Raw genomic sequence first — 27,779 nt, 5'->3', positions numbered from 1 at the left:
TGCCGTGAAGCAGTAATGCGTTTCGGTTTGAAGGGTGGGGCAGCCGTTGTAACTGTACTTGAGACCTTAGAACTTATATCTCAAGGTGGGTGGCGCATTTACGTTGTAGATGTATATGGGCTCCTGTAACCACTTAACACCAGGTGGGCTGTGAGCTCGTCCACCCATCTAAGCAATAAAAAAAAATACACACAGAGTACGCCACTTACAGAAGTAACCTTTCACTTCTATGTCCCACTTGAAACCTTAACACATTATTACTTCGCAGCAGAAATAGCACGTTCGTAAATAAGTAACCTGGCGGACTCTTAATCGTACTGCGCCATCATAAATAAATAATCTCTATATATAAATATGAATTGCTGTTCGTTAGTCTCGCTAAAACTCGAGAACGGCTAGACAGATTTGGTTAATTTTGGTCTTGAATTATTTGTGGAAGTCCAGAGAAGGTTTAAAAGGTAGATAAATATGAAAATGGTCGGAATCAAATAAAAATAACAATTTTGTTTTTCCATTGATGTGTCCCCCGTCGAACGGATTTCTTTTGTTTGTTTTAACTTTATTTTATACAAAAGTTTAGGTTTTTTATTTATCGATTGAGGCACTACGAAGTCTGCCAGGTCAGCTAGTAAATAATAAATAATAAATAAATAATTATAAAGAGGAAAGATTTGTTTGTTTGTTTGTATTGAATAAGCTCCGAAACTACTGAACCGATTTGAAAACTTCTTTCACTGTTTAGAAGCTACACTATTCCCGAGTTACATAGGCTATAATCTGTTTTGAAAAAAAAATAGTGATCCTTACTAAAACCCCAATAATGTAACCCAAGGTGTAATAAAATTACCTAAAATATTCTTTCGCGTGCCCTGCGAAAACTATTGATGATAGAATAAAATAATGTACTACGACTTTGTAGAACACATTATTATTTACAAAAAGTGTCGCCACAGCATATTGCTAACTATTATAGTTATGCCGCAATAAGTGTTCTTTTATTTAAAAAAATAAAACAACGTCAAAGATTGTTGAAATTTTTGTTAAGAACCCGAGCGGAGCCGGAGCGGGCCGCTTGTCATAAATAAAAACACCAATATAAATTTGCTTTCTCTTAATTTCAGGTAATCGAAGCCAATGACGCTGTCGATAGTCAGTAGTACACGAAAATTGCGTTTAAAATAACGTTTGTTATTTCGTAACTTAAAAAAACAAAATGTGTGCAATTCACACGTGGTAGAAGTGAAACTTTCCAAAATTAAAATACAATTATCCTAAACGTCTTAAGTATATGTAAAATTTTGTCATTAGTAAATAATTGTAAGGTAGCGCCCTCTGTGAATTGATATTTTAATTTCACGTATAATCCTAAATTAAAATTCACTACAAGAGCTTTCATACACACGTTAGTATTAAAAAATCTCACAGATGGCGCTGTATTAAATAGTATGTATATTTCTGTCTCATTCTTCGCTGGCTTCATCCTACACATTTTTGTATTTGTGTCTCTTACCTGTCGTTTTTTCCGTTGCATCCGGTTTGAAATCACAACGATTCTAAAGAAGTTTTCACTTCAAAAACATTTTTAAACAGCCAACAGTTTTATGTTTGTTTTTTAAGCCCCAGTTAGGACGTCAGAGCGGAGTTATTGTTATTATTGGCACACCCTGATGCGTGTGCGAGTTCGTGTGAGTATTTTAACGTCCTCGATAGCGTTAAAGTTAACTCGTATGCAGTTGGAACAGCGCCCCTAGCGGCAAACGTAGGCAAATGTTCCAACTCCATACAAAGGACAATGCCCATTTTCTATGGGCGTTTGGGCCCCTAAAAAAAGTTGTCGGGTGATGATGATTTTAACTTAATTTGATAGACAAAGAAATATCGTTTCATATTCAGAAAACGATTTTTATATTCTCACACTGGTTTAAGAGAAATCTGTTTTTTTCTGCAGCTAAAATTAAGTTGTTAATTGTTTTCTTCGAAATCAATAATCGCTCTCATCATTAATTACAGTATTAAATAAGTTAATTGTGGTTAATGTTTCTAGAAATAAGCCCTTACGTACATTTTATTATTATTATATCCTCATAATAATAATAAAATGAAATGAAATCCGGAAGCCGGCAACGATATTGTTGTTGTTGTTTTCAAATTCGCCAACAAGCAGGCGAAGAGCGTAGCCTATACAGCCTAGTCTGTCATAGTTATATTTTTAAAACAATGCCAGGGCGAAAGAAATGTTGATACATAAACCAAACAACATGAAAAAGTAAGGCATAGTTTTTCAAGTACAAATAGTTTTGTCATGAAGTTGGCCCACTTTTGGGCATTGTCCTTTGAGTTAACTTTAACGATGTCGCGAACGTTAAAAAACTCGCGCTAAGCACACAGACGTCTTGAAGTCTGTAGTAAGGAGGTTCAAAAATTCTTATCTACTTGCATGCACAGTTGGGTGTGTCCAAGCTAATAACGGTGTGCTAATTTAGGAACATGACCTATGGTCTATGTCGAAACATCAAGAATTGATGCTCAAACACTAACGCTGTCTGTCTCAAAAGGCTAGGTGGCGAAGTCGCCGATTGGTTTTTTTTATTGCTTAGATGGGTGGACGAGCTCACAGCCCACCCGGTGTTAAGTGGTTACTGGAACCCATAGACCCATAGACAACTACAACGTAAATCTGCCATACACATTGAGATATAAGTTCTAAGATCTCAGTATAGTTACAACGGCTGCCCCACCCTTCAAACCGAAACGCATTACTGCTTCACGGCAGATATAGGCAGGGTGGTTGTACCTACCCGCGCGGTAGAGGTCCCACCACCAGTTGCGGGTTGGATTCTCGCATCGGGCAAACGTCAGTGTGGCGCACAGGTTCGTTCGCCTTGTTTTGGAATATTCAATATTTATTATATATGTAACCTATATATCATTTATCACATAAGTCTTAGAAGAGGTTAATATTTTATAAAGGTGACATAAATGGTAATTTGAATATTGAAACATTAGAAGAAGGAACCCGTCCACTTCGCTGGTCATTTAAAATTAACATTATTATTTCTCACCCCCACAAAGATTCTCATCATTAACGCCCCCGCAACTGGTGTAGGGAGTCCAACACTCATATAAATATTAGCTTATCCATTAAGTACATGTATTTTCTACATGGATACCAAGTTTCAAGTCAATCGGATGCACGGTTCAGTAGTTATTACGGAACATCCGTAAAATACATAATAGATTTATACATTAGATATAGATTTGTTGAATATAGAAATATAAAGAAAAACATAAAAACTGGTGAAGCAATAGCTTTAAATGTTGTTTCTCTTTATAGAGCAACTCGGTTTGTGCTATAGTTTTACTGGGCTAAACTTTATTTTGATGTGATTAAAGAATCTAATATATAAAATTCTCGTGTCACAATGTTCGTTCCCATACTCCTCCGAAACCGCTTGACCGATTCTCATGAAAATTTTTATGCATATTCAGTAAGCCTGAGAATCGGCTACTATCTATTTTTCTAACCTTTAAGTGATAAGGGGTGTTCACACCAAAATTTATTTTTTATTTTTTTATAATTTTTTTTTTTAATGTTTGATGTTTTGTTATTTTTAAACAAAATTCCCTCATCATTCACAGCGCTCCAGGCCTTTTTCACTCATATTCCACATCCTTATACACTTCCAATAAGTTAGTATTTTTTTTTCTATACTAGAAATTCTCTAGAAATCTTATATATGGCAAGACAACGTTTGCCGGGTCAGCTAGTACATTAAAAAAAAACATTTCTACAGCTTGTTACCAGGAATATAAATACATTAATAATAATATATTATATATACCTAAACATATATGATTATATATGATATATGATAGAGTTTTGGCTGTCTTGTTTTACGAGTACATATGTACACGTGCTTAGAAAGTTTTAAGCTCGGCATCGTTAGAATCTATATATTAATACGTGAAGCAAAAACTTTGTACCCCTTTTTACGAAAATTGCGCGGACGGAGGAGTATGAAATTTCCCACACTTATAGAGAATATAGAGAAGAAGTGCACAATGCTAATATTTTTTTAAAATAATGCATAAAAGATACATTAAATCAATAAAGAAAACATTACACACACTACGTACCATGTATTTGACGTTTTGTTCTTGACGTCTGTTGTCAAATTGAGAATAGATTAAATATTGTTTGTCTTTGTTAATATTTTTTATAGTGTAGTCTTGGCGAAATTTGCGATTAAAGAAATATAAAATACAATCATAATAGTGTACAAACTTACAATTCCAATTAATTATAGTCGAATTTCGACTACTGGGGGACCACTAGTTTTTATTAATTTGAAAAAACAAAAGTCACTTATACATATTATATTTTTTTAATACAATTTATATGACTTCTACAATGTATATCCGAATTTACCTTAAAACCAGTGACTAGAAATAAATACATTAAGTCGGTATTGTTTTGTGTATAATTTATTTTATTAAATTAAAATAAAATAAAAAAACGAAATGAAATGCGTTTTTATTTATTTATTTTTATCCGAAGGCTATTTTCGTATCGCTTCTTGATATTTACAAATAAGAGTTTTTAAAGACCAATAAAATTATTAGTTAATTAAAAATTATTACTGTAATAAAAGAAAAATTTTGCGGCCTATACGACATGAGGGTCATATTTGAGAGCTATTTGTTATAAAAGAATTGTTGATGAGATGAAATAGCCATTGGAAAAATAAAAAAATCGAATATAAATATCCTTATATAAATCACTTATTTAGTTGAATTCGTAATCAAGGTCATTTGTTCGCTCTGACTGGCGTTGTCCAAGGGCACGAAAATGCTGATGCCGTTAGGTCGAGTCGTGACCTGGACGGTTTTCCTCACGCAGCCGGCGTAGCAGATGAAGTCGCAGCTGCCTTTCTTGGGGTTAAAGTGTAAGCCTTCCGAGCAAGTGACTAAGACGGCTTCTTTGCCTTCACAGCGCCAAAATTTATCGCAGTCGGTGTCGTGAGCCCAGGGGAGGATGTTACATTCTGTTTTGCATTTGTCAGACGGGTTGTTACCACCGCCTCCTCCTCCTCCTCCGCCCCCGCCCCCGCCCCCGCCTCCACCTCCGCCTCCACCTCCGCCTCCACCTCCACCTCCGCCTCCGCCTCCGCCTCCGCCTCCGCCTCCGCCTCCGCCTCCGCCTCCGCCTCCGCCTCCGCCTCCGCCTCCGCCTTCTCCTTCTCCACCGCCTTCTCCACCGCCTCCGCCTTCACCTCCACCACCGCCTCCGCCTTCTCCTCCACCGCCGCCTCCGCCTTCTCCTCCACCGCCACCTCCGCCTTCTCCACCGCCTCCGCCTCCGCCTCCGCCTCCGCCTCCGCCTCCGCCTCCGCCTCCGCCTCCGCCTCCGCCTCCGCCTCCGCCTTCACCTCCACCACCGCCTCCGCCTTCTCCTCCACCGCCGCCTCCGCCTTCTCCTCCACCGCCGCCTCCGCCTTCTCCTCCACCGCCGCCTCCGCCTTCTCCTCCACCGCCGCCTCCGCCTTCTCCTCCACCGCCGCCTCCGCCTTCTCCTCCGCCGCCACCTCCACCTTCACCACCACCCCCGCCTCCGCCTTCTCCTCCACCGCCGCCTCCGCCTTCTCCTCCACCGCCGCCTCCGCCTTCTCCTCCGCCTCCGCCTTCTCCTTCACCTTCGCCTCCGCCGTCGCCTGTTTCGCAGCCTGCATTCCATGGCCAATCACAAACCTGTAAATCGAAAAAAAACTCTGCTAGTTCGATTCATTAGTTCAAACTTTTACTGAAAATGTTCCCGTTTCTCTCAAAGACGAAGATACAACCCACGGGATATCAGTGGTCATTGATGCTAATGGGTAGATATGAGCAATTGTAAGAGCGCGAGTAAGACGAAATCTGCCGCTGAGAGTTCTCCTAAAAAGCAGTAAACTGATGCACTCAACAAACCGACACCTAATACAGTTTTAGTTAGTAGGTACTCACTTGGAGGACGGGGTTGAAGTGAAGGTCGCCGGGGCATCGACGTTCTACTTTCTGTCCGTGGACGCAGTAGTAGAAGCGGTTACAGTCGTACTCGTGAGGGAGCAGTTGGTGAATGTGGAAATCTGCGGGACAGCCGTTGGGGAGAGTTTGTCCTCCACCACCACCTTCGCCTCCGCCTCCACCGTCATCTCCACTTCCGCCCCCTCCACCTCCTCCACCGCCTTCACCTCCGCCTCCACCACCACCACCATCTTCGCCCCCTCCGCCTCCACCTCCACCATCTGATTCGCAGCCAGCGTTCCATGGCCAATCACAAACCTGAAAAGTAGTTTCAGGTATTTCAGATGTCGTCAACTACAAAACAAAATAAAATTTTTTGTTAATATCAATGAACTATTATTCCTAGCCTGGCTCATGGAGTCTTAAGTCGGTACCGATACGTATAAGCTTCAGGCAATGAATGCTGTCGCCCCGGACACTTGAGGTCAATGTGTCAATTGTTGGCCGTCGAGCAGCAATGCGGTTCGGCTCTAAGGGTGAGGCATCCGTTTTATTGTAAAAACTTAAATTTAGAACTCTCGTCTCAAGGTGGGTGACGATATTTAATTGTCCGATTTCTATGAGTTCCGATGACTATTTAATACCAGGTAGGCCGTGAAATGGTCCATCGATCCATCGCCTATCTATTTTAGCAAAAAAATTAAAACTCCGCACATAGGTCCACAATAGCGCCTATCACTGATCGCTACGCACAGTTTTCATTTTGTTACACCAAAAGCCTTGTTATGCGGAGGAAAATCGACTCCTTCATCGCTAGCTTAGCTAGCTCTTAGAATCCATTAGGTCACGAACGTATTAATATTAAAGTTGTTTGCCGTTTTTGTCTAGTGAATGTTCAGAAAACTCTGAATGGCTGTGGACAACGCTCTGTTGACAATCTGTGGTAATTAACCTAATAGAATACGAATAGAATATAGCATAGATGAACTCACTTGGAGGACGGGGTTGAAGTGCAGATCACCGGAGCATCGGCGTTCTACTTTCTCTCCGTGGACGCAGTAGTAGAAGCGGTTACAGTCGTACTCGTGAGGGAGCAGTTGGTGAATGTCGAAGTCTGCGGGACAGCCGTTGGGGAGAGTTCCTCCTCCACCACCACCTCCATCTTCTCCACCTCCACCACCGCCTCCACCTCCGCCGTCTCCGCCTTCTCCTTCTCCACCACCACCGCCTCCGCCTCCGCCGCCACCACCTCCACCTCCACCACCGCCATCGCCTGCTTCGCAACCGGCATTCCATGGCCAATCACAGACCTGCAAACTCAAAGCAACTTGCATTAACACCAGATCTACCACTTAAAACAAGATGGCCGTGAGTTCAATCAGATATCCATGGAGTAAAAAGTGAATTCTAATGAAAAATTTTTTTGTTCCTGTAGGGACCACAAATGACCCCATAACAACTAACAATTATATGTATGTGTTAGCGGTAATTATATTGCAATGATGCTACGTCAGTCTCGGGATTGTCGGGCTGTCGATAGCGCCTTATAGTTGTAATCCCAATATACGTTAGTCACTTAACTGAACACGTGTCATAATAATCCTTGCCCGATATAGAGACTCAACATTCTTATGCACAGGTTCCGTTCAACCGTTACATAGTGACGATGCTGCAGTCCGGCTCTCTCTGAAGCCGTACTGCTCCGCCAATAGATCAGGACCCGTCTCAGTCAGGTGCCGGACGTTGCTGGCGGCTACAACTTGCTCCAACAATTTTCCCGCCTCGTCCAGCACCACGATGGGGCAGTAGCCCACGGGTGAGTCCGCCGGGCGCCCCACCTTCCTCAAAAGGACGAGTCTGCTCGTCTTCCACTGGGTCGGAAACCGTCCCGACTCGAGGCAAGTTTCAAAAAGTCGCACAAGCCGGTCCCCCAGAGCACCGAAGACCAAATCCCAGACCCGGCCGTGAATACCATCCGGGCTGGGTGCCGCGTCTTTCCTACTCATCTTGGACACGGCCGCACGGATCTCTGCCCCCAAAATCTTCGGAGGGGGTACGTCGACAGGGGCATCACCACGACCGTGACATGGTGGCGGGCCCATGGAAAGGGGCTGGAAAGTCCACTCTCCCTGCGGGAACAGCACAGAAACAATTTCCCGCAGCTGCCGAGGCTGGAGTCGCTCGGTCCAGTCAGGAACCAGTCAGCCTCCGACTCCACGTCCACAGGGCTCGCGGGCATGGGTGCCCACGCAGCCACTGCAACCGCCTCCACCAGGAGCTCCTTATTCAGGCGCTTCAGCGCCCGCCTGGGAAATGATCGAGGTGTACTACGCGGGAGCTCCTCCTCACCACGGGTGACCATAGCTGACGCAGAGCAAGAGGAGGCAGAGAGCTCAAATCGGACGCATCGATGGTCCGAGAGCGTCTGCGCCCCCTCAAGAACGCACCAGCCACGGGTGCGGCGTGCGATAGACGGAGATGCAAAAGTCACATCCACGTGAGATTCGCTGTTCCATCGCACGCAAGTCGCAACTAAACCCCTGTTCAAGAAACAGAGATCGGCCGCGATCGCCCACTCCTGCCGCGCGAGACCGAGCGGTGGGAACCCCAAGCTACCCATTTGGCATTGAGGTCTCCCGCTTAAATCAGTGGGCGAGATCTCGAGGCGGCGAACTAACACCTCGAGCCCGCCCAAGAACCCCTCTAACTCGGCGAGATGTCTGTTCGGAGAGAAGTACACCCCGAACACGACAGTTTCATCGACCCTGGCCGTGACGTGACCGGATCCCCTGGCCACTATCACCAGGGGGGGGGGGGGGGGGGGTAACGCCACAGCCTGTCTGATAATGATTGCCACGGAGCCGTCGACGTCCCCGATCCAGGAATCCTGCTCAGTAGGGACGAAGTACGGCTCCGCGGCGACAGCGACATCAATTGACCACTCCGCCATGGTGTGGACGAGGAGATCCTGCGCCCTGGCGGAGTGGGGTCGGAACCTAAGTGCTAAGTCGCGACGCTACACACCTCTAGGTTCACTCCTTTACTTGCTGTATAATATTGCCGAGTAAAAGGATTCGGATAGCGCTCTCATGGAGTTTTTGGTATTAAGCTTATTATAAAAAGACTAAAACTTAGGGTCTGAAAGGCCCCCCCCGGTGAAGGTCAAGGGGCGACCTGAGGGGGTGAGGCCGCGCGGCGCGCTACCAGCACTCTAGCGCGCTGCCGTGGAGTGAATAGAGCGACCGGTCGACGGTGTATCGCGTCCCGACCCGGCAGGCTGGTTCTGGTCCAGCGGGGTATTCCGGGACACCAGCGGCACCGTCTGGGCGGCCCGACGGGCTGCCGTACCGAGACGGCCGACGTTTCAGAGCCTTCGATTCGCCTCGAAGGCTCCGTCGGCTGGGCGTCCTTGGGGTGAGCCGCGCCGTCTGGTTGTAGTGTTGACCGCGGTAGCCCCCCTACCTCATCCGGGTTCTGACCTCGGAGGGGATCGGACGTCGGGTGTAAGAGTGCAGGGGAGTCGTTTAGTGGGTGGGTCCTAAAATCCTTGGGCCAGCGGTCTGCTCACAGCACCATGCAGATCGTTGAGTCTCACATACCCCGCGCGCCTCTTTTGCGTGGGGACCTCGTAGGAGGTTCGGCAATCTAACCGAAAAAAAAAAAAAGGGTATAACGTATACTCACTTGGAGGACGGGATTGAAGTGCAGGTCACCGGAGCATCGGCGTTCTACTTTCTCTCCGTGGACGCAGTAGTAGAAGCGGTTACAGTCGTACTCGTGAGGGAGTAGTTGGTGAATGTTGAAGTCTGCGGGACAGCCGTTGGGGAGAGTTCCTCCTCCACCTCCGCCTCCGCCTCCGCCTCCGCCTCCGCCTCCGCCTCCGCCTCCACCACCTCCTCCGCCTCCGCCTCCGCCTCCTCCTCCGCCTCCGCCTCCGCCTCCGCCTCCGCCTCCACCTCCGCCTCCGCCTCCGCCTCCGCCTCCACCTCCGCCTCCGCCTCCGCCTCCGCCTCCACCTCCGCCTCCGCCTCCGCCTCCTTCTCCACCTCCACTGCCTTCTCCTTCTCCACTACCTTCTCCACCACCTTCGCCTCCGCCTCCACCGCCACCACCTCCACCACCACCACCGCCATCGCCTGCTTCGCAGCCGGCATTCCATGGCCAATCACAGACCTGCAAACACAAAGAAACATCCATAAGCACCAGATCTACCACTTAAAACAAGATGACCGTGAGCTCAATCAGATATCCATGGAGTAAAAAGTGAAATTTAATCAATAAGTTTTTTTTTGTTCCTGTGCACTGGTTTCTGTTAACCGTATCTTAAAAATTACATAGTGAGGATGCTGTAGTCCACTTTGAAACACAGTCGAAGCTGTAATTAAATGAAGGGCATTCAATAGGAAACACATTATAATAAACCTCCATGAAGGTAGTAAAGGAGAGACTCAAGCATTACTACCCTGGTTAGGGCATCGTGCTATACGCAAGTAGGATAGCGGATTGATAGTTCAGATCGACAATTGATTATTGGGCATATTTTTCGGGCGTTTTTTTCATTTTTTTGAAATGAGATCCGAACCTCCTACGAGATGCCAGCACCTAGGGACATGTTAGGGTATGTGCGACTTGATGGTCCCCTGATATTGGGAGTGGACAGCGAACCCGAGGGAACGAATTTAGGACCCTATCTACTAATGACTGCATTCTCGCCCAAGCGTCCAATCCCCCCGAGATAAGAACTCGGGCGGGGTAAGGGATTATCGCAGTCAAAACCCCAAAAATCTTCGACTGACGTCGTAGCCTTTGAAGCGAAACGAAGGTTCTGGACGTCGACCGACCAGGCAGTGTTGCTGGTATCCCGAGAGATCCCGCTTAGTCGTAACCAGCTGTATAATACTACCGAATAAAAAGATGCGAATAGCGCTCTCATGGAAACTTGGCATCCATGTAGAAACTATATGTATTTAATGGATAGGCTAATATTTATATGAGTGTTGGACTCCCTACACCAGTTGCGGGGGCGTTAATGATGAGAATCCTTGTTGGGGTGAGAAATAATAATGCTAATTTTAAATGCCCAGCGAAGGGGACGGGTACAGCTAGTCTATTATAATAAGAACAAAATTTAGGGTATAACGTATACTCACTTGGAGGACAGGGTTGAAGTGCAGGTCACCGGAGCATCGGCGTTCTACTTTCTCTCCGTGGACGCAGTAGTAGAAGCGGTTACAGTCGTACTCGTGAGGGAGTAGTTGGTGAATGTTGAAGTCTGCGGGACAGCCGTTGGGGAGAGTTCCTCCTCCACCTCCGCCTCCGCCTCCGCCTCCGCCTCCGCCTCCGCCTCCGCCTCCACCACCTCCTCCGCCTCCGCCTCCGCCTCCTCCTCCGCCTCCGCCTCCGCCTCCGCCTCCGCCTCCACCTCCGCCTCCGCCTCCGCCTCCGCCTCCACCTCCGCCTCCGCCTCCGCCTCCGCCTCCACCTCCGCCTCCGCCTCCGCCTCCTTCTCCACCTCCACTGCCTTCTCCTTCTCCACTACCTTCTCCACCACCTTCGCCTCCGCCTCCACCGCCACCACCTCCACCACCACCACCGCCATCGCCTGCTTCGCAGCCGGCATTCCATGGCCAATCACAGACCTGCAAACACAAAGAAACATCCATAAGCACCAGATCTACCACTTAAAACAAGATGACCGTGAGCTCAATCAGATATCCATGGAGTAAAAAGTGAAATTTAATCAATAAGTTTTTTTTTGTTCCTGTGCACTGGTTTCTGTTAACCGTATCTTAAAAATTACATAGTGAGGATGCTGTAGTCCACTTTGAAACACAGTCGAAGCTGTAATTAAATGAAGGGCATTCAATAGGAAACACATTATAATAAACCTCCATGAAGGTAGTAAAGGAGAGACTCAAGCATTACTACCCTGGTTAGGGCATCGTGCTATACGCAAGTAGGATAGCGGATTGATAGTTCAGATCGACAATTGATTATTGGGCATATTTTTCGGGCGTTTTTTTCATTTTTTTGAAATGAGATCCGAACCTCCTACGAGATGCCAGCACCTAGGGACATGTTAGGGTATGTGCGACTTGATGGTCCCCTGATATTGGGAGTGGACAGCGAACCCGAGGGAACGAATTTAGGACCCTATCTACTAATGACTGCATTCTCGCCCAAGCGTCCAATCCCCCCGAGATAAGAACTCGGGCGGGGTAAGGGATTATCGCAGTCAAAACCCCAAAAATCTTCGACTGACGTCGTAGCCTTTGAAGCGAAACGAAGGTTCTGGACGTCGACCGACCAGGCAGTGTTGCTGGTATCCCGAGAGATCCCGCTTAGTCGTAACCAGCTGTATAATACTACCGAATAAAAAGATGCGAATAGCGCTCTCATGGAGTTTTTTGGTATTAAATCTGTACTACTATATAAATCTACAGTGGTTTTCACGGATGTTCCGTTATAACTACTGAACCGTGCATCCGATTGACTTGAAACTTGGCATCCATGTAGAAACTATATGTATTTAATGGATAGGCTAATATTTATATGAGTGTTGGACTCCCTACACCAGTTGCGGGGGCGTTAATGATGAGAATCCTTGTTGGGGTGAGAAATAATAATGCTAATTTTAAATGCCCAGCGAAGGGGACGGGTACAGCTAGTCTATTATAATAAGAACAAAATTTAGGGTATAACGTATACTCACTTGGAGGACAGGGTTGAAGTGCAGGTCGCCGGAGCAGCGGCGTTCTACTTTCTCTCCGTGGACGCAGTAGTAGAAGCGGTTACAGTCGTACTCGTGAGGGAGCAGTTGGTGAATGTTGAAGTCTGCGGGACAGCCGTTGGGGAGAGTTCCTCCTCCACCTCCGCCGCCGCCGCCGCCTCCACCTCCACCATCTCCGCCACAGTCTCCTCCGCCATTTTCATTGTCCTCGCAGTCGCACCCATCACCACTGCCTCCACCGCCGCCTCCATCGCCACCTTCACCGCCACCGCCACCGCCGCCGCCACCTCCCTCGCAGCCAGCATTCCATGGCCAATCACAAACCTGCAAGTGAAAAGTAGCTTTTTTGTAATATTTCGTATAACAGTATCGGTTTTCCTTTCTTTAGCTCTTAGTATTCGTTACAAATGCATTTCTAGTAGTTAAGGTATTCTTCGTTGCCAACTAAAGGTGGGGTTGAGAAGTACCGCGGCAGGCGTGTTGTAAAAATCTAGACCACAAACTTTTATAAACCAGTAATATTGCTTTTTTTTTTTTTTTTTTTTCCGGGCCGGGGGCCGAACCTCCTACGAGGTCCCCGCGCCTAGGGGGCGCGCGGGGTATGTGAGACTCAACGATCTGCAGGTGTTGAGAGCAGATCGCGGGCCCAAGGATTTTAGGGCCCACCCACTAAACGACTCCCCTGCACTCTTACACCCGACGTCCGATCTCCGTCCGGGGTCAGAACCCGTTCAGAGTAGGGGGGTTCCCGCGGTCAACACTACAACCAGACACGCGGCGCCACCCCGAGGACGCCCGACCGACGGGTCGTCGAGGCGATAGTCGACGACCAACAACGCCAGTCTCCGCGGTACGACGGCTCTACCAGGCCACCCGGGCGATGCCGCTGGTGTTCCGGGATACCCCGCTGGAGGGGACAAGCTACGTCAACCCCACATAACATGGGATAAGGGCATGAAGAAGAATAACTGATTTTAAGGTGCTGCTAGACACAGCAACGCAACAGCCAGCACCTACCTCGTGACGGGAGGCGATATTGCCAATTGTATTTCATAATAGATGTCTCTTCAGCTTGAGATGACTAGTTGCGTCCCCACAGAAATATAAAATTTAAAATGTCTTGATTGATTAACTTGAATATTAGATTGGACATCCTTTCTCTCCAAGATATTCAGTGGGTAACACACTTAGACTGCCCAGTAAGCAGTTCAAGACGACGCGCTATTGACGATCTGTGGTAGTTAATCTAATAGGACACGAAGCATAGCATAGGTGAACTCACTTGGAGGACGGGGTTGAAGTGCAGGTCGCCGGAGCATTGACGTTCTACTTTCTCTCCGTGGACGCAGTAGTAGAAGCGGTTACAGTCGTACTCGTGAGGGAGCAGTTGGTGAATGTGGAAGTCTGCGGGACAGCCGTTGGGGAGGGTTCCTCCTCCACCCCCGCCTCCACCTCCGCCGCCGCCTCCGTCTTCTCCACTTTCGCCACCGTCTCCACCATCGTTTCCGCCGTCACCAGCGCAATCAACGTTCCATGGGTGATCGCAAACCTGAACATGTTCGTAAGACGTTATGAAACGGTAGCTTGGAATAATTATGTCATCCAAATAGACAACACCAAATACTCGTAATCCCTAAAGAGTATGTTTTGTTCGTTTTTTTTTTTTTTTTATTGCTTAGATGGATTGACAAGCTCACAGCCCTCCTGGTGTTAGGTGGTTACTGGAGCCCATAGACATCTACAACGTAAATGCGCCACCCACCTCGAGATATAAGTTCTAAGGTCTCAGTATAGTTACAACGGCTACCCCACCCTTCGAACCGAAACGCATTACTGCTTCACGGCGGAAATAGGCAGGATGGTGGTACCTAACGGCGCGGATTCACAAGAGGTCCTACCACCAGTATTTACGCAAATTATAATTTTGCGGGTTTGGATTTTATTACACGATGTTATTCCTTCACCGTGGAAGTCAATCGTGAACATTTGTTGAGTACGTATTTCATTAGAAAAATTGGTACCCGCCTGCGGGATTCGAACGCCGGTGCATCGCTACATACGAATGCACCGGACGTCTTATCCTTTAGGCCACGACGACTTCAAATTCGTGTAATATTATTATCAAATTGGAGTCGAAAGCGATTTTTAGGAGCACAATCAGTTAAGCACTTAAACAAGACACAAAAGTTGTGTTGACACGTTAATTGCCATGGCGCTAACAATGATTCCGGTCCCAGACGCCATTTTATTATAAAGTTATGTATACCATGGTCACGACCCTCAGTAATGAGGAAGCGACGAAGAAGAAGAAGAAGAATACCATACTATTAAAAACGTTAATTATAGCACACATTGATCAACAATTTACTGGTGGTAGGACCTTATGTGAGTCCGCGCGGGTAGGTACCAATACCCTGCCTGTTTCTGCCGTGAAGCAATAATGCGTTTCGGTTTGAAGGGTGGGGCAGCCGTTGTAACTATACGTGAGACCTTAGAACTTATATCTCAAGGTGGGTGGCGCATTTACGTTGTAGATGTCTATGGGCTCCAGTAACCACTTAACACCAGGTGGGCTGTGAGGTCGTTCACCCATGTAAGCAAAAAAAAAATAAAAAAATTGTTCATGATTTAAGAAATTTTTTGTTAATTTAGTACTGTGAATTTTTTTCTCACTTCTCACTCCAGAGACCACTTGTTCATATTTACAATGTTTTGACGACAACCACGAGGCCAGAAGAGATATCTATGAAGAATTGACCAGATTATTTGTTGCCGTTCTGGGTAGGTTAGCCTACGAGATACCTTTTAGTCAGAAGTCAACGTGGTGACGTCGCCTCCGTTCCGGTTTTAAGAGGGATAGAGCCAATACAGTTGAGACTTCGATTTCACGCCCAGCTGGCGTCATGTTCCTACGTCAGTTGTAGACTGTCAGCTTAGATCGCACGCCACGACTAGACCTTCATAATAAACTTGGATTAAATCTCTTGCATACCTGAATTTTATAGTTGAAGTAAGTCCCCGGGGCGCACTTCCTTTCCACCTTGTCCCCGAAAACGCAGTAGTAGAATTTATTGCATTCCTCGTGGGGCAAAAGTTTGTGGATGTGGAAATCAGCTGGGCAGCCATTAGGTAAGGTTTCGCCTGGATTAACAGGGGGCTGGATGGGGGGCGCTGGTGGGGCTGGTATGGGGGACTCGGTTGGAGGTTCCACTGGAGCTTGAGTAGGTGCTGCTGTGGGAGCAGCCGTCGGGAGCTCTGTTTGAGGCTCCGTTGGGGTCTCCGCTGGAGCTTGAGTAGGCGGCGCTGTGGGAGCGACCGTTGGGGGCTGTGTTGGGGGCTCCGTTTGAGGCTCTGTTGGGGTCTCCGCTGGAGCTTGAGTAGGCGGCGCTGTGGGAGCGACCGTTGGGGGCTGTGTTGGGGGCTCCGTTTGGGGCTCCGTTGGGGTCTCCGTTGGAGCTTGAGTGGGAGCCTGCGTTGGAGCCTCCGCAGGTGGACTGTCTGTCGGTCGTCCCGGCAGATTGCAGTCAGCTTGCGCCGGATGCACACAAACCTATTGAGGAAAGTAATGTCAAAAATGAGAGTTGTTAAATGAAGATTTAAAAACAAAATTTGTAATAAACTAAAGAGTTGAAAGAGACTGTTGTGCTGTAATCCTGAGCATATTTAATGATTAAAAAAACGTACTGTCTATATTTTTTTATTACGCACTGTCTATCTGATCGCATTACGTGCTATTTAAGATTTGTACGACAATTCCATCTATGTTTTCAGTTTTCTATTTATTTCATTACTCATTCACTCCATGCATTACAGCAAAATCGAATTGTGATAACTGCATAATCTTATATAAAGGATCAATGATATATCGTATCGTTTAATTGTCCGTTCAAAGTGGTTTAATGTTGATAAAAACATCCGTTATTAATTAGTGTTTTCGCAGATCGAATATGATACAACTGACACAAAGAGATTTTGCGGTCGATAGAATAATTAAAATTTTTAATGATAAGTTATGATATCGCTCTTACATCATTTGCAACTGCACACATTAAGAGCGTTTTTAAATAAACTAGAGGTCCCGCAGTAGTCGAAATTCGACTATAATTAATTGCAATTGTAAGTTTGTACACTATTATGATTGTATTTTATACTTCTATAATCACAAATTTCGCCAAGACTACACTATAAAAAATATTAACAAAGACAAACATTATTTAATCTATTCTCAATTTGACCACAGACGCCAAGAACAAAATTTTGACAATAAATAGTATGCATGCGTGTGTGCGTCAAATAAATGATAATAATATGTAGTGTGTGTAATGTTTTCTTTATTGATTTAATGTATCTTTTATGCATTATTTTAAAAAAATATTAGCATTGTGTACTTCTTCTCTATAAGTGTGCAAAATTTCATACTCCTCCGTCCGCGCAATTTTTGTAAAAAGGGATACAAAGTTTTTGCTTCACGTATTAATATATAGATGAAAATTCATCTAAATCGGATAGATTTTCGTAATGGCTTTAATAGACTTAAATATACACACGAAGTCGTCGTGGCGTAAAGGATAAGACGTCCGGTGCATTCGTGTTGAGCGATGCACCGGTGTTCGAATCCCGCAGGCGGGTACCAATTTTTCTAATGAAATACGTACTTAACAAATGTTCACGATTGACTTCCACAGTGAAGGAATAACATCGTGTAATAAAAATCAAACCCGCAAAATTATAACTTGCGTAATTACTGGTGGTAGGACCTGTTGTGAGTCCGCACGGGTAGGTACCGCCGCCCTGCCTATTTCTGCCGTGAAGCAGTAATGCGTTTCGGTTTGAAGGGTGGGGCAGCCGTTGTAACTAGGTATACTGAGACCTTAGAATCTCAAGGTAGTTGGCGGCATTTACTTTGTAGATGTCTATGGCCTCCAGTAACCATTTAACACCAGGTGAGCTATGAGCTCGTCCAACCAACTATGCAATAAAAAAAAACGATAGAAAATAGAGTCAATATCTACAACGTACAGACACACCCCCTTTCGCGTAATAGTGTTAGGGAAGATAAAATGATTGTAAAATGCTAAGTTTGACTGGACTATCATAATCACAATGGGATGTATTGATAATGGCTTCGCAAAAAATCTTAACGATAACTGTGGCTTGAATTCGGTAACCTAGTCGAATCTTTGACGGAAAAACTTAAGGACAAAACATAGCTATTTCGTTTTTTTTTTTTTTTATTGCTTAGATGTGTGGACGAGCTCACAGCCCACCTGGTGTTAAGTGGCCCATAGACATCTACAGCGTAAATGTGCCACACACCTTGAGATATAAGTTCTATGATCTCAGTATAGTTACAACGGCTGTCCCACCCTTCAAACCGAAACGCATTATTGCTTCACGGCAGAAATAGGCGGGGCGGTGGTACCTACCCGTGCGGACTCACAAGAGGTCCATAAGTAATTACGCAAATTATAATTTTGCGGGTTTTGATTTTTATTACACGATGTTATTCCTTCACCGTGGAAGACAATCGTGAACATTTTGTTAAGTACGTATTTCATTAGAAAAATTCAGTAGAAAAATAGGTACGAATGCACCGGACGTCTTATCCTTTAGGCCACGATGACGATTTGTATTGATATATCGGGTAGTTTTCTAGCTATGGCAGAGATTTAAAGGATGCCTCCTGGCCGAGCCTTTGCTCGCCCACCTGTCCTCCTGGTGAAACTGGAAAGGCCTCCGGGCCACCAGTAATCATTCAATCATAAAAAAAAATATTTAAAGGAAGCCCCTATTCCGAGTGCCGTGACAAACATACTAGGCTGCACTAAAAGTATCGGGAACGGAATATTTCCACTGTTCCTGTCATATTAAAATCTTTTTAATTGAAAACTCCTTGGTTTTAAAAATCGAATACCATTTATTTATTTAAAAAAAGATTCTCGGTCTTGTCACGAGGTTTTGTCAAACTTGTTTAGTCGTTGAGAAAATGGAATCGACTCGAGAAAATTCAAGAGCGATGATTTATTATGACTTTCGAAGTGGTTTAACACAAAAACAGTGTGTTGACCGGATGATTTCTGCATTTGGTGATGAAGCCCCATCCAAAACCACAATTTATCGCTGGTTTGCTGAGTTTCAACGTGGACGTGTCAAACTCAGTGATGATCCCCGTCAAGGTCGTCCAAAAACTGCAGTCACCCAAGAAAACGTTGATGCTGTGCGTAAGCTGATTGAGGAAGATCGACATGTGACATACCGCGAAATTCAGGCAACTTTAGACATTGGCATGAGTCAAATACAAATAATCTTGCATGAACAATTAGGTGTAAAAAAGTTGTTTTCCCGATGGATACCGCATTCGCTCTGTGAAGAGCAAAAAGCGGCTCGCGTTACTTGGTGCGTCAGAACTCTCGAAAGATTCCACGCAGGATCCTCAAATGCTGTATACAACATTGTATCAGGTGACGAATCCTGGATATACGCGTACGAACCCGAAACAAAAAACCAGTCACGAGTTTGGGTGTTCGAAAATGAGTTAAAGCCAACAAAAATTGTTCGTTCACGGAGTGTTGCAAAAAAAAATGGTGGCCACATTTGTCTCCAAAACCGGCCATGTTACGACTATTCCTCTTGAGGGACAAAGAACGGTTAATGCAGAATGATATGCTAGCATTTGTTTGCCACAGGTCGTTTCTGAACTCCGTAAAGAGAACTGCAACCGCCGCATCATCCTCCATCACGACAATGCGAGTTCTCACACCGCGCACAGAACAAAAGAGTTTTAGAGCAAGAAAACATAGAATTATTAGACCATCCGCCGTACAACCCCGACCTAAGCCCTAATTATTTCTATACTTTCCCTAAAATAAAGAATAAATTGCGTGGACAGAGATTTTCATCACCTGAAGAAGCTGTGGACGCCTACAAAACGGCCATTTTGGAGACCCCAACTTCCGAATGGAATGGTTGCTTCAATGATCGGTTCCATCGTATGGAAAAATGTGTCAAATTTCGCGGAGAATACTTCGAAAAGCAATAAATACATTTTTAAATAGTAATGTTGTGTCACTTCGTTAATTCCCGAAATTTTCAGTGCCGCCCTCGTATAAGACGTAAACACATTCGGAAGTCGCGGCCTAGACGATAAGATAAGACTGGTCTGACTGCCCGTGTCGAAATCCGGCAGGCGAGCAGCAATTGCTCTAATGAAATACGCATTCAATACACGTATATACAAATGACGATACTTCGATAAGGCTATGCGTCATGATAATCGCCTTATCGTTGCCGCCGCTGACTACTCCCCGAATCCTGATCACGCAGGAGCCAGTCACCGTCGACGCCCTAGACACGTCCTTACGGATCCATCAGATCCAATAACCTTTGCATTAGACGCCTTCAGCTCTAACACTAGGAGCAGGCTTAGGGACCTCGGTAACCGTACTCGTCGAACTCGACAAAGAGTTCGCCGTGCAACCTAACCCATGAATCAGCTCGCTGAGTTTCTCGCCGGATCTTCTCAGCGGGTCGCGATTCCGATCCGGTAGTAGATTCATTCGCGAAGCAGCTACTCTTGAGCTGTTAGGTCTCCTTCAGAGGCGCTCGGGTAGCTGTTAGCAAATCCCACCCCTCCTAGCTGAGCCTTTGCTCGCCCACCTGTCCTGGTGAAACTGGACAGGCCTCCGGGCTACCAGTAATCCTTCAATCATAAAAAAAAAACTAACTAATAGCATACCTGCAAAGCAGCTGAGAATTCCGTTCCCGGGGCACAACTTCTGGGCGTCGACCATTTCTGGCCGTATTCGCAGTAGTAAAACAACGTGCAGTCGTATTCGTGGGGTAGAAGCTTGTGGCCTTTCTCAGGACAAAGGTCTGAGGGCTCGTGCCTTCTGGTTAGCTCATCTTGAGGCCGGCCCTGGACAATCACCAGGGCGGTCAAGACAAGGAATTTTTCTGGAAGAAGAGAAACGGAATAATTCTACTTTTGAATCTCACGAGTGAATTTATGGAGTTGTGTTGATCGGGGACCAGTTCCGATGCACTAAAAGGCTTTATCTTCACGTCTCAAGGTAAGAGGCGGCATTCGGTCTGTGACGTCCATTGTCTTCTGTATACACTTTACAGTTAGCGTGGTATGGACATGTGATGCGTAGAGAGAAGATGCATGTGACTAGGAGATGTATGGAAATGGTAGTGCAAGGTAGAGAGGTCGACCGAAGAAGACATGGATGGAGTGGGTGAATGACGATATGAGAGAGAGAGAGAGGAGTGAGTGTTGAGATGACAGCTCATAGAAGAGAAAAATTAGCTGTGCCGACCCCACCTAGTGGGATAAGGTGGGACGCAGCTTACGATTCGTCCACTATCATTGGCTGCCGGAGTCTTTAGGCACGATAACTAAGTTGCTGTCGCCCACTTGCAGATGTAAGTCTGTCACAAGTGCTTAACGGCCGTCTGGTGTAGTGGTAAGCGACATGGTCACTACAAAAGGGGGTCGCGGGTTCGAATCCCGCCAAGGGAGGATATTTGTATGATAAATATAAAATGTATTTTCCAGGGCTATGGATGTATATTAAATATATGTATGTGTGTAATAAAAATCTTACATTTATTTCCGTTATCCGGTACCTGTAACACAAGTTCTTTACGAACTTATCACGGGACCAGTTAACGTGGCGTGATTGTTAGTAAATATTTATTATTAAAAAAAAAGTATACCGGTTGTCCCCTTCAAAACAGAAATAATGGGTGCCCTACAGCAGATACGATCAGGTTGCTTGTACCTACCCAGATAGGTACTTGGGATACGCCATACAACACACCAGGTGGACCGTTTTTATTATTTTTATTGCCCATTTTAGGAACGAGCATATGGCCCACTTGATGGTGAGTGGTTACCATCACTCATCGACGTCAGCAATGCCAGGGGCAGAGCCAAGCTGCCTATGGCAACGGTAGTCCTTTCTCCATTACAGCAAAAAGGAAGCTATATTTAAAAAGAAAAAAGGCGTAGAAAATGTTGTAAAAAAAACCGATACGACCTTCAAACAAATAGAGCCGTGATAACAGAGCATTCTTGTTTATGGATATTGCGGTTCGGATTAAAATATTCAAGATACGCAATCTTTCAATTATCACAGATTACCGTGAAGGAAGCTACCTGTATTAACACGTAAAAAAAGTCGATAGCGATAATCTTTAGTTTGAAAAAGACACTTATATTGACCAAATGCGAATCGTTGAAGACAAAATTAACCTAAATCTGATGTTCGAATCGTTTCAAAACTTCTTCTTCTTCTTATCAGCCTACAGACGTCCACTGCTGGACATAGGCCTCCCAAAAGCCTCGCCACAAAGACCGGTCCTGCGCTGTCTGCATCCAGCGGATCCCCGCGAACCTCGATAGATCGTCGGTCCATCTTGTGGGAGGCCTACCAACGCTACGTCTTCCGGTACGTGGTCGCCACTAAAGAACTTTCTGGCCCCAACGGCCATCCGTTCTACGAGCAATGTGTCCTGCCCACTGCCACTTCAACGTCGCAATCCTTTGGGCCATGTCGGTTACCATGGTTTTCCTGCGTATCTTCTCATTTCTCATTTGATCTCGCAGGGAAACTCCGAGCAAAACCCTCCCCATTGCTCTTTGGGTGACCTTGAGCCTTCTCACAAGGCCCATTGTGAGCGACCACGTCTCAGTGCCATATGTCATCACTGGCAACACACACTGGTCAAAGACTTTCGTCTTGAGACACTGTGGTATTTGTGATGAGAAGATTTTACGTAGTTTTCCGAACGCTGCCCATCCGGGCTGGATTCTACCGTTGACCTGCTTTTTTCAAAACTGCCGCAGTCTAATTTAAGCCTTACGTAGTACTGATTGAAGTATGCGTTTTCAATAACCGATTATATATTTGTCTTTTTTTCAGTTTAGACTTATTTTCGTTTTGCGAATGTCCGCAATCGAGTAGATAAACTTGTAATGAAAACTTTCAGTTATTACAGGCGCATTAATTTAATTTTTAAAGTGAAGCTTCTTTAGGCGCATGAGGGTAAAATTTTTACAGAACGTCACGCAGGTTTTTTTTTTTTATGATTGAAAGTTTACTGGTGGCCCGAAGGCCTTTCCAGTTTCACCAGGACAGGTGGGCGAGCAAAGGCTCAGCCAAGAGGGGCGGGATTTGCTAACAACTGCCCGAGCGCCTCCGAAGGAGACCTAACAACTCAAGAGCAATTGTTTCGCGAATGAGTCTACTACCGGATCGGAATCGCGACCCGCTGAGAAGATCCGGCGAGAAACTCAGCGGGCTGATGCATGGGTTAGGTTGCACGTCGACCTCTTTGTCGAGTTCGACGAGTACGGTTACCGGGGTCCCTAAGCCTGCTCCTAGTATTAGAGCTGAAGGCATCTAATGCAAAGGTTATTGGATCTGATGGATCCGTAAGGACGTGTCTAGGGCGTCGACGGTGACTGGCTCCTGCGTGATCAGGATTCGGGGAGTAGTCAGCGGCGGCAACGATAAGGCGAATCACGCAGGTATGCATCGGAAGTGACGTCAAACTACTATTGAAATTAAGTACTTGTCAAATGTCAGTAGTAGTAGTTGTTGTATTTTTCCAACTGGAAAGGCAAATGTATCATACCATACAGCCTAATATTTTATAATTTTTTTTTTTAAAATGTTAATAGGAATTGAAATGAAATGAAAAGAATTTGGAACATTAATCAAATAGCACGAAATTAAATTAGTCAATTCAATTGGCAAAATATTAGTCATTTACAATTTAGAAATCTAAACAGAGATCTAATCTAGAAATGTGACTGTCAACACTGAGGTTTGAGATTGACATTTGACAGACTTTTGACGGGAGCATATCTTCTTTTTTCTCTTCGTCTAAGTCTCGGAAATCTAAAGTTTTAGATTTGTATAAATATAAGCAAGACTCATAAATTAGTTCGCCAAAAAAGTTTCACTTCTGACATGTGTACTTTGTACGCACGCACTTTTTTATTGAAAACAAACACGTAGGTAGTTCATTTTGTCTACACAAAACGGAAGCACCCTGTGAGCGTTCTAAAACGTTCCAAAAGTTCCATGTACGTCACAACCGGCTAAAACGGTAGGCTTCTAGAAGAATCTTTGAAATTCGAAAGAAAAATTATTTGAAACTTTTTTATTTTTTTTTATTGCCCTTGTAGGCAGACGAGCATATGGTCCACCTGATGGTGAGTGGTTACCGTCGCCCATGGACTTCAGCAATGCCAGGGGCAGAGCCAAGCCGCTGCCTACCGTAAACGTGTTATAAATACCATATCGTTTGGGTGATTTAATTGAATAACAATTTATGGCCGTTGCTTAGTAGTGAATGATTTATTCGGATATAGATAAAAATGAGAAAATAAGGTTACATGAATCACAGCATGGACGTCTTGTGAGTCCGCACGGGTAGGTACCACCGCCTTGCCTATTTCGGCCGTGAAGCAGTAACGCGTTTACTGTAAAAACGGAGACTTAGAACTCATGTCTCAAGATAGACGGCGGCATTGACATTGTTGATATCTATCGGCTCCGGAAACCACTTAACACCAGGTGAGCCGTGACCACGTCCACTCATAAAAGCAATATATATATAAAAATTAACTAAGAGCATTATCGATACGGACTCGTGAAAGCTGTATTTGTGAAAGCTTCTCGGTTAGTTTATATAGAAAGCACTCTAGCGTTGCTTATCAATTGAGTCGTCTATTATCAAAGGTGGCAATCTGTGCATTTGGACAAAAAAATGTTATTAATATGTCAATACAGACTGATTTGAATATAATCGTCTCCTTCAAAGAATACGGTTCAAAACCTGCATTAAATAAAGGTTAATACTTAACCTGTTATTTATCTAAGATGTCGTTCAGAAGAGTTTTGTGACTGCCAATGGAATACAAGGTCAATAATTCGTTTTTCTGATTTACCAATAATTGTCCAAAAGTCACATTGCCGGCTTTGATAATAGTCGACTCAATTATTCAAACTTTTGATACGTACTCAACATGGCAGCGCCAAAGGACGCGTGATTTCTGTATTTACAAAAAAAAAAACCGGCACTTGATGTAATTACACTTCCAACAACCTAAGACTTAATGTCGTAACTAATTCGCATATTACATTTTTATACGCGCGGTAATTTAATTAGGTGGTCGACGATAATCTTTTATCGTATGAATACTGAATACAGATAAAGGATAAGCTTTGTATTACATGTAAACAAGTCAGTTGATTGTTTGTTTATCTCGAAGTGTCCTTAAACAGGAAGACTGTTAGGAGCAGCCTCTATTTCAGATCTTTAATAAGACTAGAGGTCCCGCAGTTGTCGAAATTCGACTATAACTAATTAGAATTGTAAGTTTGTACACTATTATGATTGTATTTTATACTTCTGTAATCACAAATTTCGCCAAGACTACACTATAAAAGATATTAACAAAGACAAATTATATTCTCAATTTAACAACAGACGTCAAGAACAAAAGCTTGACAGTAAATAGTATGCATGCGTGTGTGCGTCAAATACATGGTATGTAGTGTGTGTAATGTTTTCTTTATTGATTTAATGTATCTTCTATGCAATATTTAAAAAAAAAATTTGCATTGTGCACTTCTTCTCTATATTCTCTATAAGTGTGGAAAATTTCATACTCCTCCGTCCGCGCAATTTTCGTAAAAAGGGATACAAAGTTTTTGCTTCACGTATTAATATATAGATTGATAATGAAAATTAGACGATGACATTTTGTTTTAATTCTTTCATATAAATTCAAGAGCTGTATCTCTTAGCACGGTTTATCATATTCCACGAATTCCTAAAGAGCGCGATAACTAGCTGATTAGGAAATGATTGGTGAAAAAATCATTATTACGATGCAAATGTTTCAATCAATAGTTCTTTTTTTATTATTGCTTAGATGGGCGGACGAGCTCACAGCCCACCTGATGTTAAGTGGTTTTAGGAGCCCATATACATCTACGACGTAAATGCGCTACCTACCTTGAGATATAAGTTCTGAGGTCACAAGTATAGTTTTTTTTTTTTTTTTTTCGTACCTCTATCAAACAACAAAACCAGAGATTCTTATTTAAATTTCTTGTTTTAATTTTAATTATAGTTGATACTCCTGCCCATAAGGGGCTTAAAAACAAGGTCACGCATTCATTCCGAGCCTCTTTATCATACCAGTTCTCGCATTTATTCCTCTCTCAAGTATAGTTACAACGGCAGCCCCACCCTTCAAACCGAAACGCATTACTGCTTCACGGCAGAAATAGGCAGCGTGGTGGTACCTAACCGCGCGGACTCACAAAAGGTCCTACCACCAGTAATAATAGTGTTTTTACTATATATTTTTTAATAACGCGATTTAGGTTCCGTACATTAAGATATCATTGTTTTTACCATCGCACCGCCCCCCCACTGGAACTGAGTTCATCATGCTCATGTTCAGTTCATCACCAGAAGCGAAGCGGAAGAAGTGAAATTGAGAGTTTTGCAGTATCTGTTGAGTTTTTTAAGTGCTTTACAAAGCTTTAAGTTTTTTAAGTGCCTACATATACATAGGTTTAAGAAAACTGTTAAAGAACATCTGTGCAATAAAGCTTACTATAAAGTCAATGATTATCTAGAAGATTGCACAAAGTGGGAATGAGTTGTTCGCTCCGGGCATTTCAATATTGTAGTAATTGTTACGTTATAATACTCATTGTAAAAAACTCATATAAAAAAAAAATGTAATATTAAAAAATTAATAAATAATAATTTCTTATTAAAAAAAAAAAAAAAAAAAACATGCCCGCTGAGTTTCTTGCCAATTCTTCTCAGGACGGAGGCTAATTCTTGTGAATTGGCGGTAGTTCTTTTGACGTTCAACAAGTATGTACTTTCATTTATGTTGAATAAAAAATTTTTGATTTGATCTGATTTGATTTAAGTGTTGAATACAGTTTTTTAGTTGTACTTTGGTGAAATTTTATATATATCCCGAACCCCAGCGCGTAACAAAAGCAAAACTTGCAATCAAACAGCCCCGACTCATGAATCGATCTTCACCATTATTGCTCCATGATAACGCGAGAACTCATACAGCACGTGAAACCGTTTTAACTCTACAGGCAATTAGAAACAATTCGTCACGCTCCGTATTCACCAGACCTTGCTCCAACGGACTACTATTATTATCGTAATTTGGACAATTTTCTACGTAATAAAAAGCTTTCTTCCCAGGATGCAGTACAAAATTCTCTCACACAGTTTGTAGAATCTAGATCACCAGAGTTCTATCGCAAAGGCATAAATGACCTTCCTATGAGATGGCAGCAATGCATACATAATAATGGTAGATATTTTGATTAGATAAATATGTTAAATGAAATAAAAAATCAATTTCAATTTTTTAGTACAAATCGGTATTTTCATACGTTAACCCCTGAAAATATAGTATAGTATAGTTACTCATTTATGTTTTAATGTGTCGATGTGACGTTTATTGGGCCGATGACCACTTGTTACCAGTTGAGCAGTGAGCTTGATGACCCATGCGCGAAACCAATGCCAATATAAAATTTCTTTACTGATGGTAGGACCTCTTGGGAGTCCGCACGGGTAGGTACCACCGCCCCGCCTATTTCTGCAGTGAAGCAGTAATGCGTTTCGGTTTGAAGGATGGGGCAGCCGTTGTACTTGAGACCTAAGAGCTTATATCTCTAGGTGGGTAGCGCATTTACGTCGTAGATGTCTATGAGCTCCAGTAACCACTTAACAGCAGGTGGGCTGTGAGCGATCCACTCATCTAAGCAATAAAAAAAAACGCTGAAGAGTTTGTTGGTTTGGTTGAACGCGCTCAGGAACTTACTTACTTAGAATATACTTACTTATACATAAGAAAAATTATTTCAGTGTCAGATAGCCCATTTATTGAGGAAGGCTAAAGGCTATATAACGTCACGCTAAGACTAATACGAGCTGAATAAAAAATGCTGCGCTTGAGAGCTTCCGCTGCATGCGTTGC

At 44.2% G+C, this 27,779-nt stretch overlaps 2 protein-coding genes across 2 annotated transcripts in view; one reads left to right on the top strand and one right to left on the bottom strand.

The window, feature by feature from the left end:
• The window catches only part of LOC101747037 (cysteine dioxygenase type 1), a 38,037-nt gene extending 33,510 nt beyond the window's left edge, over nucleotides 1-4,527 (top strand). The window contains exon 7 of the mRNA XM_012691550.4: nucleotides 1,122-4,527. Within this exon, the coding sequence (XP_012547004.1) occupies nucleotides 1,122-1,157 (36 nt within the window). The 3' untranslated portion in view covers nucleotides 1,158-4,527. The remainder of the gene's footprint in view (nucleotides 1-1,121) is intronic.
• Nucleotides 4,523-24,946, bottom strand: LOC101746904 (uncharacterized PE-PGRS family protein PE_PGRS54). Its single transcript, XM_062673594.1, has 10 exons — nucleotides 24,766-24,946; nucleotides 20,466-20,683; nucleotides 15,723-16,280; nucleotides 14,013-14,279; nucleotides 12,713-13,054; nucleotides 11,151-11,639; nucleotides 9,685-10,173; nucleotides 6,993-7,310; nucleotides 6,001-6,318; nucleotides 4,523-5,748 (listed from the first exon to the last, which is right to left on the bottom strand). The coding sequence occupies exons 1-10, from the start codon at nucleotides 24,770-24,772 to the stop codon at nucleotides 4,783-4,785; spliced, it is 3,972 nt and encodes a 1,323-aa protein (XP_062529578.1). The 5' UTR covers nucleotides 24,773-24,946; the 3' UTR covers nucleotides 4,523-4,782.
• Between the last annotated feature and the right edge of the window lie 2,833 nt (nucleotides 24,947-27,779).

The sequence above is a fragment of the Bombyx mori genome, chromosome 2 (assembly GCF_030269925.1).
Source record: "Bombyx mori chromosome 2, ASM3026992v2".
Classification (NCBI taxonomy): Eukaryota; Metazoa; Arthropoda; class Insecta; order Lepidoptera; family Bombycidae; genus Bombyx; species Bombyx mori.
This window is presented reverse-complemented; position numbering and strand designations above follow the sequence as displayed.

What these genes read in the sequence shown, in the direction of transcription:
- LOC101746904 (XM_062673594.1), bottom strand. An exon ending in ACTTCAACCCCGTCCTCCAA is followed by an intron (nt 13,055 to 14,012) that starts GTGAGTTCACCT and finishes TTTCACTTGCAG; the next exon opens with GTTTGTGATTGGCCATGGAA. An exon ending in ACTTCAACCCCGTCCTCCAA is followed by an intron (nt 6,319 to 6,992) that starts GTGAGTTCATCT and finishes ACTACTTTTCAG; the next exon opens with GTTTGTGATTGGCCATGGAA.